The sequence below is a fragment of the Callorhinus ursinus genome, unplaced genomic scaffold, assembly GCF_003265705.2.
Source record: "Callorhinus ursinus isolate GAN/ISIS: 27379988/994484 unplaced genomic scaffold, GSC_fseal_2.0 scaffold15, whole genome shotgun sequence".
NCBI lineage: Eukaryota > Metazoa > Chordata > Mammalia > Carnivora > Otariidae > Callorhinus > Callorhinus ursinus.
The window spans coordinates 9,337,053-9,351,798 of NW_027397077.1; the positions used below are offsets into that span (position 1 = coordinate 9,337,053).

General features: G+C 41.8%; 1 protein-coding gene across 7 annotated transcripts in view; it reads right to left on the bottom strand.

The window, feature by feature from the left end:
• SFMBT1 (Scm like with four mbt domains 1) overlaps window positions 1-14,746 on the bottom strand; it is a 124,897-nt gene that overhangs the window by 24,163 nt on the left and 85,988 nt on the right. For all 7 annotated transcript variants that reach the window (XR_012380901.1, XR_012380900.1, XR_012380902.1 and 4 more), the window contains 7 exons: window positions 11,887-11,975; window positions 9,056-9,302; window positions 8,300-8,394; window positions 7,702-7,803; window positions 6,305-6,455; window positions 3,969-4,051; window positions 153-279 (listed from right to left, as the gene is read on the bottom strand). Coding sequence is in view for 4 of the 7 variants with exons in the window: in XM_073901358.1 (XP_073757459.1) it covers window positions 153-279; window positions 3,969-4,051; window positions 6,305-6,455; window positions 7,702-7,803; window positions 8,300-8,394; window positions 9,056-9,302; window positions 11,887-11,975 (894 nt within the window). In the remaining 3 variants the exon portion in view is untranslated. The remainder of the gene's footprint in view (window positions 1-152; window positions 280-3,968; window positions 4,052-6,304; window positions 6,456-7,701; window positions 7,804-8,299; window positions 8,395-9,055; window positions 9,303-11,886; window positions 11,976-14,746) is intronic.

A 14,746-nucleotide genomic window follows, 5' to 3' on the forward strand; every position in this document is an offset into this window, starting at 1 on the left:
TCTAGCTAAGAATCTTGCACTACAAATTACGAGTGTCTTAGCAAGACCCCCACTTAACTAACTGCTGCAGTCTAACAAGCCACATCATCAGGGTAAGCAGGCAGGGTAGAGAAGAGCAGCGCAGGAGGGCGCCTCAGGGGTCCAGCACTCACCCTCCAGCTGGAGCCACAGGTAGGAGCCTCTCAGTGCAGTAATGGTGGCAACGCATACTTCTTCGGGAAGAAGAGGGTTCACTGCCTCAAGCTTCATATTCTCCTTAAATTCATGCTCAGAAATGGACTGGAAAATAAATGATCAAATCCAAACACATTCTCAGTATTAACTCATGGGCTCATCTGAGAGACCTGGTCCAAGTAATACTTAACCCTATGGTAACACTTTGAAGCTCTACATTTATTTTGCTTTGTTTTGTTTCTTAAAGTCAAAATATCTGTCTCTCTTGGTGCTGTAAGCAGTATATGGTCTTTGAGGTCAGGTATACCCACATTATTGCTACCTGTGGGACTGTGCTCAAGCTGTGTAACCTCTTTTTGCCTCAGTTTCTTCATCTGTCAGATGACCTTGAGAACACTTACCTCACTGGGTTATTAGGAGTTTTCAATAACAAGAAGTACCAAAGGCTCTGTGCCCTGAACCAACTGGCTCTCACCCACTGTTGGTTTGTTTCTCCTCCCAATAAGGGCTTGATCACACAATAAGCTGCCTGGTTCCTACTTCTGTGTGTATCGTAAAAGGCAGTCAGGATAAATAATGCTTATGAATGAGGGAAAATATATGTTTGAAAAATTTGCAACTTCTGGGTCAAAATGGAGAACTGAACTGTTTTTGATTGTTTTCTCTTCCTTCTGACAGCACACTAAAACTAAAGTGTTGGGTTTTTTTGTTTTTGTTTTTTTTTTTTACACGAACCTATTAGGACAGATGTAACAGGAGACAATAACAACATTTTATAAGCTAAAATTTAGAAGAACATCTAGAACTAATGTAGCAGATTACAGAAGGGTGAGTGTAAGCTGGCAGCAAAGCGGGCTAAGAACAGGCAGCTCCAGGTACTAGGCAACTGCAGGTAGAGAAGAAATAGTCAAGATATGCTGAAAACATTTAAGAACCAGTTAGGTCATACCACTGGCTCCTCCACTCCACACCCCAGAGCAACTATCCCATCCCTTTCCCTAAAAAAGGTGAGACTTATCCTCCAGAGAGGATCAGAGACAAGCGATCCCAGGGCAGGAGGGCACAGGAGCTGCTGGGAAGCTACATGCAGTGCCCAAAACAGGGGTTTGCACATGGAATGCTGAGAGGTCCAGCCCTTGCCTCTACCCTCCAGGCAGACGGGGAAATATGTGGCCATATGACAAGCCCAAGAAGAAACACAGGAAGATATGGATTTAGGTGTCCCTGACAAATGGCCAGCCAGATCCCACCCTAAAAAGAAGTTCAAGGTTGACAAGCCCCACCCACGTGCTCAGAGCTTCCAATCGGCTTTAACTTTTAGTCCCCCCCTTCTTAAATATGAGCAGATTACCAAGCATTACCAGACATCTAAAAACATGAAAGCTAGGGACCAAAGTAGACAAAACAAGCAAAGTGGAGAAAACTTATGCAAGAAGAAAATTTCCCAAAAGGCAGGGGTAATTAACATCCCCTGAGTGATAAGAAAATCTATCACATCTTTAAAACAAGAATAATACGCTATTAAAAATAAATATTCGGAGACCAGAAATAGTTCTGGAAAATAAAAAAAATGTGATAATAAAAATGAAAAACTCTAAAGAAGGGTCGAAAGATAAAGTTTAGGAAAAGTGGTCTGATCCAGAGGGCCAACGTACAAATAAAAGAAAATCCAGAAAAAGAGAAAAGAGAAAATGCAAGGAAGGAAATCAAAGAAGAGACGCAAGAGCACTTCCCAGCACAGAGGGGAACAAATGTCTAGAGGGAAGGTGCTCGCTGAGTACCCAGCAAGTGAATGAACACAGGCCAACAAGCCACGCTGTGGCTCGGCTAGGAAACGTGGTGACAAAGATCCTATAACCTTCCAGGGATGGAGTAAAAGGCAGATCATCTATGAAAGATCAAGAATAAGGACAGGTTTCAACTTCTCGACAGTTCCACTGGAAGGATGAAAACAACTAAATGATGTTTTTAAATTGCTCAGGAAACTTCTGACCTAAAATTCCACACTGAACCAAACTATCAATCAAGTTAATAGAATGAAGACATTTTCAAAGATGCAAAGTCTATTAAAATTTACCTCTCTTGCGTCTCATTTCAGGAAGCTACTGGGAGATGGGCTCCACCCAAACAAGGGAATAAACCAAGAAAGAGGCGGCGGTTAGACATACAAAACAGGAATCTTAAATCTTAAGAAAGGGGAGAAGCAAATCCTTGAGTGACACTGAAGGGCAGTCCCCAGGCCTAAAATTTCACGGCAAGCCTAGTGAGGAACCTGTCTGGGGAGAGAGAGAATGGAGGTTGCTAAGAGGGATGTTTATAAGAAAAATATTAGAAATGACAAAGTTCCTACATCAGGGTTATCTAAGTGGTCACAGACTCGAGGAAAAGAGAATGTGTCTATGGAATATCTTGTACTTTAACCCTTCTACCCTAAAATACAAAGAAATAACCGTAACTAGAAAAAACACACAGGTCTAGCTGGACCAAAGAGACTTCTGGGAAATGCCACAGGGCAGCTATGCGAGCCTTCGCTCCAAACACGGGACGGCGATGCAGGCCCACATACTAGTGTTCTTCATAGTCATCTCGCTCAGGGCGGGATCTCAGACTCTGCAGAAGTGGTTGGCTGCACAGCCTTTTCTTGGTCCTCCTGGGCTCCTGTCAGTGAGACAGTTGCCTTCCTCTACCGCACACGCCCACAGAAAACAACAGCTGCTGCTGAGAAGAATAAACCGGAGTCACTGGAAAACCGCTGCCAAAACAGGTGTGGGTAAGAGAAGCCGGAAAGGGTGGGAAAGGACAAGTAATTACAAACTGACAAGAAGGTTGCATCCCTCTTGCTTCAGAGTATCAGACTCTTAATTCTGGCTCAGGTCATGATGTCAGGGTCATGAGACCAAGCCCCGCCCCGTCTCGGGCTCTGTGATCAGCAGGGAGTCTGCTTAAGGATTCTCTCTCTCTCCCTTGGTCCCTCCCCCAGCTTGTGTTCTCTCTCTCAATAAATCTTTAAAAAAAAAGAAAATTAAGTTATGAAAAACAAGGCAATTATTAACTTGAGGACAAATAAAAAAGTCATAAAACAATGCAGTGCTCAGCTGTGAATAATATATGAATGCATATCATAGTGTAAATACTCAATTCAGATTTAACCCCAAACTATAATATAACTCTAATAGGAAGAAGAGGTAAGTAAGAAAGAGGAGAAAGGTAGTCTAAAATAGCTAAGTGCTCATTTACCATAACATACAACCCATAGACATGTCTAAAATTAATGACTCAAAAGATGGCAGCATACTATTTTGAAAATGATTTAAGTATAAATATCAGAACAACAGTGAGAACAACGGGAATGAGTGCTCGTGGAAAGGGAGACCGCAGAAAGGGACAGCGCAGGGACCTGTTGTTTTATGTTGTAAAGCTTTTTACTGCATTTGGCATTGTAAGCCATATGCATGTAATGTTTTCACAGAAGTATTTTTAAATAAGTTTAATGATTTCTTTCTACTTAATATTTTAACATTTTTTGATATTTTTTAAACAACGAAAAATAATTATGAACTAAAAAAATGCACATGATTTCAACTAAATAAAAAAACTGATAAACTTTAAAAACCAATTAAATTAACAAATTAACTTCCGCAGTCAATTAATTTTTCCCTGGACCATTTTATTATACGCAACAAGCTGCTCGTTCGGGTTGAGTGAGAGGACTGAGTAATAACCACGTGAGCATGGAAAGCACAGCAGTGCCTTGCAGCCCCAGAGCATGGCAATGAGGGGACCGGGGTTCTCACCGGAGGAAAGCACCTCTGGGGAGCAGCTTCAGCACCACACTGTTTGAGGTAGTCGGCCCAATCAAAGTCCTGGCCCGGGTAGCCTAGGTGAGGACACAAAAACAACGATTCACAGCACACGTGCCTGCCCGGCTCTTCCACTCTGCCAGGTGTCCACCCACAACTGCTCATCTGCTAGTTTGAGGACTTTGCTCATTTTAGGGAGGAGGGAAAACCACCTATAAATCCAAAGCATCGTTCAGGTTATAAAACAGAGCAACTCTGGTCAAACCATAGCAATATAATAAAATTCTTCAGATACGTTTTTTAAACTTTCAAGTTTCAAACTATGCATTTATTTTCAACACTACTTTATATGATTAGCTGCTGGCAGTTTACTGGAAGAATTGAAGCCACTTACGACTGGACTTGATTTGTACTAATAAATCCAGTCTTACTCTCCATTCTCTTCCAAGTTAAGCTGTAAAGGGAGAGACAGCAAATCGTCTTTTTCCTCTCACGAAGCTATGGCCTTACACATCCTAGCCACACCCGACACAATGCTCTCGTCACTGTTTTCAGATTCATGTTCTACAGAATCGCAATGCTCTTATAACCTCAGTCATGAATTCATTTCAGAAAGAGTTAAGCTTTACTGCCTGCTTCAGTCCACCACGGTTGCCGGCAGAGGCCTCTCCGACCCGACGCCCTGGCTGCGCCGTCTGCCCAGCTGCCCTGCCGTTTCGGAGCAGTCTCTCCCCGTCGCACAGAGCGGAGGACCTCGCAGGCACACCGCGGGCCACTATGCCACCTGACAGCCACCCAGGCCTCTGTAGTCCCTCCTCTGCCCACCTCAGACTGGCACCACGCTCTCCCCCTGCCTCCACCTTTATGCCTCACAGCAAATTAGATGCATTTTCAGTTTCATAATCCACTACTTTCCCCCTACTTGCAGAGACAGAGGAGTTGTCTATAACAATGCTGAAAGCTCCAATAGCTTTAATAATTGCTTTTCCTTTTCACATAAAGGCAGCAGGTAAGATAAAGAACTTGGGATGTCCAGAGCCTTTCAGCAAAGCAAGCACGTCCTCCTGCCGGCGTGTGCCCTCCTGCCACCACCACCAGGCAGGCATGCCCACTCTCGGTTCACTGATGGAGAACCTGGAGACTCCATTACTGTTTTCCCCTACTTGCTCCTTGGAGGAACTGTCATACTCACTTTTGTCTCCCCAGGGACAAAGCCCAATGCCTAGCTCATAGCAAACATTCCACAAATGTTTGTTGAATGAATGGAGGCTGAATAAACAGCAAAAGGGTCTGAGTTTATGACTCTTGTTAACACAGAAGAGTACTTTTAGCCCAGTGTTCCAGCATTCACCATTTAGAAAGTGAAGCTATGTTCACCAAAAGCCTACTAATAAAGGATACACGGACTGCCAATCAAATAATCTGATGTGCTGATACAAAAGTTGGATAGACATTTGACATGTCCAGATACTGTAAGTTTAAAAATATTAAAAATCCCAGTCAAGGTCAACCATTGTCATATTTAAGAATCTTGATTAAAGGACCAAAGATTGTATTTTGCAGGGGTGCCTGAGTGGCTCAGTCAGTTAAGCATCTGACTCTTTATTTCGGCTCAGGTCATGATCTCAGGGTCGTGATATCGAGCCCCATGTGGGCTCTGCACTGGATGCAGAGCCTGCTTGAGACTCTCTCTCCCTCTGCCCCTCCCCCGACCCCCCACTCACACGCACACGCTCACTCTAAATAAAATCTTAAAAAAAAAAATTCTATTTTGCAAAGTTGCAAATACCAGGAAAATGAGTTGCTGCTTTCCTACCTTACAGCTTCTCTGAGTCCTGCTCTTAATCATAAACCTTCCTCCGAAGTCTGATGAGCTTCACTCCAAGGGGATGCCCAGAAACCTAAATACCAGTCAGTCATCTGCCTCCTACCTCCCAGCTCTGATACTGAGGCCTTTTCTCACACATCAGCTCCTGACACTCCCTGTGCACCCTACCCTCACTCCTCTGTGCCCTCACAACAGACACAAGAGGGAGCAAACTAGGAACCTGCATGAAACCCCAGGCCAGTATGAAGATATATTTGTCAAGGCAGGAGGACAGAACATACTGAATATTTAAGAGTTTTTGAGCTTAACTTATAACTTGTAAATATGTAAATATATGGAATCAAGGCCTTCATTTATATTTGTCTTGGAACTCAAAAATGTTAAGGACAGCCTGGGGCAATGAGGAGGGAGGGAGAGACAAAAGATCCAGGTGATGCCATTTGACAAATCCTTCTTAAAAAGAAGCCCTTGATGAACAATTCAGAACAGAACCACCACCTACCAGGAGGGGGGCTGATGTGTAAACCATTCTTCAGACTCCACTGCACGGGGAAAATACCAGGACTGTCAGCATGGCACACAAAAGATCGCCGTGCATGATTCTCTGGCCTCAAATCATCCATTTCCACCAGGAAGTACTTCTCATCAAAAACCTGCACATACAATCAAACAAACATCACAGACAAATGGTTTCATGTGCATGTATGAAAGGACCCATGTGTGTGTCATTTCTTTGGCGTGGACAAACATGTTACAGAACTGCATAGCCATAGTGGGTATGGATAATAACACTAAGCACTCAATAAAGGTTACCTATGTGTCAGGCACTGTTTTAATTAAATGCTTTTCATGCATTAACTCAGTTTTAATCTTCCTTACAACATAAGGTAGGTACCATGATCAATCCCATTTTGCAGATAAGGAAACTGGATTTAAGAAGAGGTTAAACAACTTGTCCCATTTTACCCAGCAAGAAAGAAGCAGAACCGGGGTCCAAATCTAAGTATTTAGGCTCCAAACAAACTTTAGTTCAGACTGAGTGAGGAGTCTACCACAACTTGTACATTAGATTTCTGGATCCTAGCCTAGTTTCAAATGCTAAAAAGGTTTTATTAACCTGCCCTGGCTCCCTGCCACCCCACAGCCCCTCAGACTCCAGAAAGGGCCTTCTGACCCCACTGCAGGGTCAGAATCCCTCCCTGTTCTTAGAATCATCTTCTCCTAAGGCCAAAAAAAAAAAAAAAAATTAAATCTCAAGAGATCAGACAATTTGGCATCCAAGCGACCACTCCTCTAATCACACTTCTCTTCTGGCTCTACTCTGGGTAAGCGGGCCTCTGCTCTAAAGTCCTGAACTAACCCCTTGTCTTATGCCTCAGTGCCAGTAACAGAGTTACCAGGGACTGACAACCTGCCCAGTTCCTGTGCTTACACTCAATAGAAGCCTTACTTTTGTCAGCCTTCCAAAAGATTGGAGTCTGAGTCTGCACTCCGGATTCCATTCTGGAGCAATCCTGGACAGATCTCATGACACAGACCACCTGCCCCACCCCCACGACCCCCACTGAGCCCTGCACCTGGGTGGACTCTGACACTGTCACCTGCGCCCAGACTTCTCAGACACCACGGCCTGCCTGCCAGGTAAGTCCCCTCTAGTTACACACCTTAAGGCCTGCCCCCAAAACCATGCCCCACTACTCTGGCGCCCAAGCTTTGGTTGGCTGGGCCACAGAGAACTGGACAGTACAATGGCAAAATGTGCACAGAAGTCACTCTGGCCTCACAGTTTAGGAGAAACATGGCTCAGATTAGCAGAGCCTGACGATCAAAACTCTAACTACTTTCCTAAACCAGTCACCCTGACAGGTATTCGTACCAAAAGAGCTGCCCCCATTTTACCTTAACAACTGTAGCAGGAGAGATCCCAAAAGGAGACCAGGGGTCCACAGCTTCCAACTTCATATTTACAGAGAACGAATGAGTGCTAATCACTTGTTTGTCCTGAAATGTAAACACCAAGAGGGAATTAAAAATACAGTATTTTCACATTCATTTTATACTCATATATAGCTGAATACTACTCTTAATTAATTAAAATAGAACTGTCCAGTTCCTGGTAAATAATTTAATCCTATATTTTCTTTCCTGGAAAAAATTATTCAGAAACAAAAACATAGGAAGTACTCCCACTCTCTGTATTTGGTACACAAAGGCCATCTGGAGAAGAACAAGTTTATTTGATAACACGCTGGGGCTATGTAGTTAAGAGTGGACAAGAAAAGACTCAAATGCTTTTGGAGAATGTTAGGAGAAAACCTAGACTACTTTTGGAAGAATAACAGGATGCGCATCGCTCCAGGCTTCAAAGCTCTTTCTGCTTCAGACGCCCTGGCATCCTTACTGACCTGCCGGCTGGCTGGCCGTGTGCTCGGTGCCACCCCCGACTACCCGACCTGCCGGGAGAAGGTGAGCACCCACCATCCCATTTTGGTTTTACCTTAAATAAGTATGACGGCAATGGCTCTTCCTCCTCCTCTTTCACTTTGGCCAGGATCTCTTGCCACTCAGCTTCACTTTTCAGATGCCGGATGGCTTTTGTAAAACAAGACAGGACATTTTAAATGAGGAGAACGTACAATTTTACATCTGTTCTGAAAGCATTCATGTAAACAGAAAGTCACTTTCCATGGGGAAAGAAAGGACTCCAGCGCACTTATGCCCTCTCCATTCAGAGCCTGCACTGTAACTTCAGTACTTTGTCCCCTGTTCAGAGCCTGCGTAGTAGGCCTGGTGAAAATACCCACAGCAAGATCATCAGGACTGCTGCAGGCCGTAAAATAATATAACACCCAAACTGAAGCACATAATAAGAAGTGCAAATTGCTTTAAAACAGTAACTCCACTTTTGAGATCGTTGTTATTTCTTCTCATCAACAATTCACTTTGAACCAAGACCTATCCTAAGACCTATCCTACCCCTCTATCTAAATGCTACCCAGAAAATTTTTCTTCAATTTTGGTAAGAGGTCAATATGAGTTGGAGCAGAAGTCCATAAGGTACAAGATGTATGGCAAATTACTAAATTAATAAACCAAAAGAAAAATCGGCACTTAATCAAATATAAGTTTTTTTGCAACATCTCTATTACACTTTTGTAATACACAGAATAATACATTTTTTAGTCTCGTCAACATTAGTAAAAACCTAACAATAATGTAACAGTTAAAAGAAAAATGTTATATTACTCTTCACCTAATGGGGGTTGAAGCTCATATCCTTGTTGAGCAGCCCAACCAACATGATGAAGAAACGGATCCAAGTAATACAACCAATGCTCAAAATTGTCAGAACTTTCAAGTCCTTCATAACGCAGCTTCAGCCTTCCCCCAATGTTTTCTACTACAGTAACGATCCAAGTGCTTAATGAGTCCCGGAAAGCTTGACATTCTAGCCTGGAGCCTGGAGCAATGAGATCTAAAGGATTCCTCCCGTTGCGGAGCTGCAGGTACAAGAGGAGAAAACGATTATGAGAAGTTCACACAGTATTTTAAAAAGTCAAGCTGTAAAGGATCTCCAATGAGCCTTTATATTTCTACCCACTCAAAGCCATGACACTGAAAGGCCTAATTTCATACAAGTCTCTATAGTATTATTTCTAAATGACATGAAAATGTTTATCTTAAAGAAAATTCAACTTATAATGCAAGAAAACTATTCTAACAGACCTCTGTCTCTAGGACTATGTTGTATAATTTCATCTAGTAAAACATTTTAAGTTATCATTAGTCTGATTGTAAAAGCAAATATGATCACCATTAAACAAAAAATCAAACATGACAAAAGTCAAAATCCCCTACAATCCCACCTCCAAGAAAGAACCATGATAAACACTTTGGCGCCCACTCCGAGATTAGGTTTTCTACACACAAGTCAACATCTACCTGTGTCTGTCTCTCTCATGTTTTTTGAAAAGTGGGGGCACTGTATACTCTTCTTCAATTCGTGTTTGCCACTTAATACATCACAGCTATTCTAGCACATTTAATCTTTATTCTTTTATACTGTTTTACTGATATTCTGTGTTATAAATGGGCAGTAATTTATCCACTTATATACTGATGGCACTTCAGTAGTTTCTGATTTTTTACTCATTTCACAATGTTCCTATGAACAGAGTGTTTTGATTATGCTGATGGAACAGAAAAGTTCCATCACTCTGTAGATACATATTAAAAGTTAAGGTAGGGGCACCTGGGTGGCTCAGTTGGTTAAGTGTCTGCCTTCAGCTCAGGTCATGATCCCAAGGTCCTAGAATCGAGCCCCGCCATCGGGCTCCCTGCTCAGTGGGGAACCTGTTTCTCCTTCTCCCTCTGTCCACCCCCCCCCCCCCCCGGAGCTCGCTCGCTCTCTCAAATAAAATCTTAAAAAAAAAAAAAAAAAGCTACAATAATAAAAGGGAACACTGATTCCAATATCATCACTTAACCATTTCTTTACATTCAGACTTACATTTTTTTCCCTAATAAGAAGAGCTCTGCGACACTTACATATTCATATATATGCAAAAGAATATATGTACAAATGGAGGAACACTTTCACAGCTAAAAATCAGGATGGCAGAATCAAGGTCAATGTAGAGCTGGATATCTATTAAATCATTTGTTCATGATTTCATTCATTCTAAAATTTTACTGAGAGTTTGTTTAGTGTGTACCAGGCCCTGGTTAAGCATAATGAAATGAGTCAGAGGATAAAATATAAAGGTCAGCTGGAAATAGAGTATTTACCAATCAAATTTTAAAGGGGAATGTGAATGGATCACAGAATGAGATGTAAGAATCAAAACTATAAAACACATAGAAAAAATAGCAGTAAATCTTTGTAACCTTGCGTTGAACAAAGCCTAATTAGATAGGATACCAAAAGTACAAGCAACAACAAAATAGATAAACTGGACTACGTCAACATAAGCTTTTGTGCTGCAAACAATATCATTAAGAAAATGAAAAGACAGTCCACAAAATATTTGGAAATCATGTATCTGACTGGACTTGTTATCAGATATAAGGAACTCTTACAATTCTATAATAAAAAGAGAACCCATTTTAAAAATGGGCAAAGACATTTCCCCAAAGAAGATATACAAATGGCGGGCGCCTGGGTGGCTCAGTTGGTTAAGCGACTGCCTTCGGCTCAGGTCGTGATCCCGGGGTCCTGGGATCGAGTCCCGCATCGGGCTCCCCCTGCTCTGTGTGGAGCCTGCTTCTCCTCTCCCTCTGCCTACCACTCCCCCTACTTGTGCTCTCTGTTAAATAAATACATAAAATCTTAAAAAAAAAAAAAAGACATACAAATGGCAAACAGTACAGAAAAAGATACTCAACATCATTTGTCATTAGGAAAATGCAAATCAAAATGAGAAACCGCTTCATACTCACTAGCATAGCTATAACCAAGAGACAGTAACAAGTGTTGGCAAAAATGCGGAGAAACTGGAGTGTTCATACCTTGCATCTCACATATACCACAAAGAATGTAACTGCTATCGCAGAAAGTAACAAAATATAACTTAGAAATGTCATAACCACTAAACTGATTTCACAAAAACAAGAAATCTATATTATATTCACTAACAAGCTCAAAAGCTACAGTAATTTAAAAGGACTGCTGAAGGCAGGGAGGTAGTAAGAATACAACAGGTCCACTGCCTTCTGAGCAAAGGAAAAGGGGGTCTCACGTCACCTGGGGTGGGAATTACAAATTCCTGAAGCAAAATCAACACCCACTCGGTGACAGAGAGCCCCAAAAGGCCACATTTTCCAACTTCATAGAAGAATCTGGAAAACTAGATTTTTATGTGTTAGTAACAAATTCAGAACATTTTAGGCACTAAGTAAGGCACCATTTGGCAACCTCTGAGGATAAGTTTAAACCCACCGATACCCATTGTCATGTTTGTAGTAAAGATGTTTATTTGCTTTAGAGTGATAAATGAGCAACCAATTTTAAGATTCCTTGAACAAGAAATATCACTGAAGATGAGACGGGTTTTCCACACTGATTCTGCAAGCAATAATACTCACGCCTTCTAGCAGTGGAACAGGAGGGCTACATGCTCCCATCAGGGTCTGCCGCAGAAACTCATCCCAATCAGACACTTTATCTCTGATGCCTAGATGAGGGAATAAATGAGTAAACAAATGACTACTCATAATGTCAGCTACAGAACACAGGGAAACTAAACTCAACCTAATACAGAGAAGTTAAACCAGTGAAAGTGATTTAGAGATGAATCTGTACTTTTATGACAAAACAAAAAAATTTGTTTTTAAGAAACAAATTACTTCTTTCAGAGCTTAAAAAAATCCCTCTCTAGATAGGTCTGCTTCCTGATTAGTTTAATAAGAGGTGTACACAAAACAAAGAGAATACAGTAACAGGGAGTTGGGCCCAATTTTTTTTTTAAGATTTTATTTATTTATTTATTTTTTTTATTTATTTTTTTTTTTTTATTTTTTTTAAGATTTTATTTATTTATTTGAGAGAGAGAGAATGAGAGATAGAGAGCAAGAGAGGGAAGTGGGTCAGAGGGAGAAGCAGGCTCCCCGCTGAGCAGGGAGCCCGATGCGGGACTCGATCCCAGGACTCCAGGATCATGACCCGAGCCGAAGGCAGTCGCTTAACCAACTGAGCCACCCAGGCGCCCTAAGATTTTATTTATTTATCTGACAGAGAGACAGCGAGAGAGCACAAGCAGAGGAGGGACAGAGGGAGAGGGAGAAGCAGGCTCCCCAATGAGCAGGGAGCCCAACGCGGGGCTCGACCCCGGGATCATGACCTGAGCCGAAGGCAGATGCTTAACCAACTGAGCCACCCAGGCACCTCAGGTGGGCCCAATTTTATCCAAAAGTTACTTTTTTTTTTTATGATGGGAATTCTCAAATATATATAAAAGCAGAGAAAAGAGTATAATGACCCCATGTACCCTAGCTTCAACAACTGTCACTTCACGGTCAAGTCTTCCCAGGAGTTGTTGGCAAACTACAACCTGGGGGCTAACCTCAGCATACTATCTATTTTTATAATTAAAGTTTTACTGGAAAGCAGTCATGCCCATTTGTTTACACATTGTCTGGGGCTGCTTTGCATTACAAAGGTAACATTAGGTAGCTGTTACAGGGATCACATGGCCTGTAAAGCCTAAAATATCTACCATCTGGTCCTTTACAGATATTTTGCCAATCCGTGATGATCTACACCCTCACAGAGTCCACCCCACCCAACCACAGATTTAAAAGTCAATTCCTAATATCATATAATTGTACCAGATAAGTTCATCCAGTTTAATCTCAGTATGTATTTCTAAAGATTTTTATTAATATATTTGAGAGACAGAGAAAGACAGAGTATGCGAGAGGGGAAGGGACAGAGGGAGAGGGAGAGAAGGAATCTCAAGCAGACTCCCTGCTGAGTGCAGAGCCTGACGTGGGGCTCAATCCCATGACCCATGAGACCATGACCTGAGCTGAAATCACAAGTTGGACACTTAACCGACTGAGTCACCCAGGCACCCTAGCATGTATTTCTAAAAGTAAATAACTTTTTACATAAGCACAATATCACACCTTTAAAAATTAACAATTCTTCAATAAAACATATCCAGTCCATTTTTAAATTTCCCCAAATGTCTCACAAATGGTTTTTCCAATTTGCTTGGTCAAATCAGGATCCCAATGAGATACTGCAAATGGTTGATATATTGCTCAAGTCTCTTTTAATCCGTATGTTCTTTCTCCCCCTCCATCTCCCCACTCTCTCTCTCTTTCTAGCAGCGTATTTGCTGTTGAGAGAGAGCCTTTTGTCTGTTTAGAGTTCTGCGTCTGCTTTTACTGGTTGCCTCCCTGTGGGTGGTAACCAGCTGCTCCACTGACCTCTGTATTTGCTATAAATCAATATTTAGGGCTACAGGCTTGATCGAATTCAGATCTGACTCTTTTTGAGGGGGCTGTCGAGAACAGTTCATAAGTGGGGTTGTAACCTTCTATCACGTCCATCAAGAAGCATACTCAGTCTGGTTGTCTCTTCTTTTGTGGTGTTAGCAGCTTTTAATGGTCACTATGTGATACACTGATTCATTAGGGACTAAAAATGGTGATTTTTCCATCATCCCTTTGTTTACTAACCAAAATATTCTATAAAGAAAAATTTCACTTCTTCAACTACTTCATTACCCTGAGGTGCAGTTCAAAGAAAAAAGCCAGGGTATTTGTTTGATTCTCTTTATCTTTCCCTGTATTTACCAGCCTTCAAAATCATCAGTGGCTTCCCTAGCATCCTCCAAAGGCAATCAGTGAGAGTTCTGTTTACAAGTCTCACTAGGAAATTACAGACTACACCACATATGACATGTTCCAGGCCATTGCAGCCGTTGTCCTACTAACGCTCACACTGTCCTGTCTTTAACCAGAGGGAATCTTTTTTGACACATGACCCTAGTAAACAGTCACTGACATCTTTTTTACTTTTGGTATGAACGGTGTCCCAGGCTCAGCGTACTTGTACCTTTCCCGCCCCAGCCCAGGAACCGGCTCCTTCTCCAAGGAGCTCTGACTTATTCAAGTGAAATGGTATTTAGAAGTCATAATTAGGGTGCTGAGGGTGCTCATTTTTTAATATTCTTTATACTGTTTGTTTCTAGGCTCTTCCAATATCTAGAACTAAGAAATATCTTCCCCTTTTTTAAAGACATAAATCACATCAGGAGTTCATATTGATACTTCCAATACAAATTCATGAAGACATTGTTTCTATTAACTTCATTTATCCAACTTCTGTTTCCTTTCTTTCCTGCTGAAAACCCTAGCTTTCACACATTTCATTATGACTTAATCCCACAAGACCCAAACACTACTTCAAAATAACATCAACTCTGCTGCTAACAAT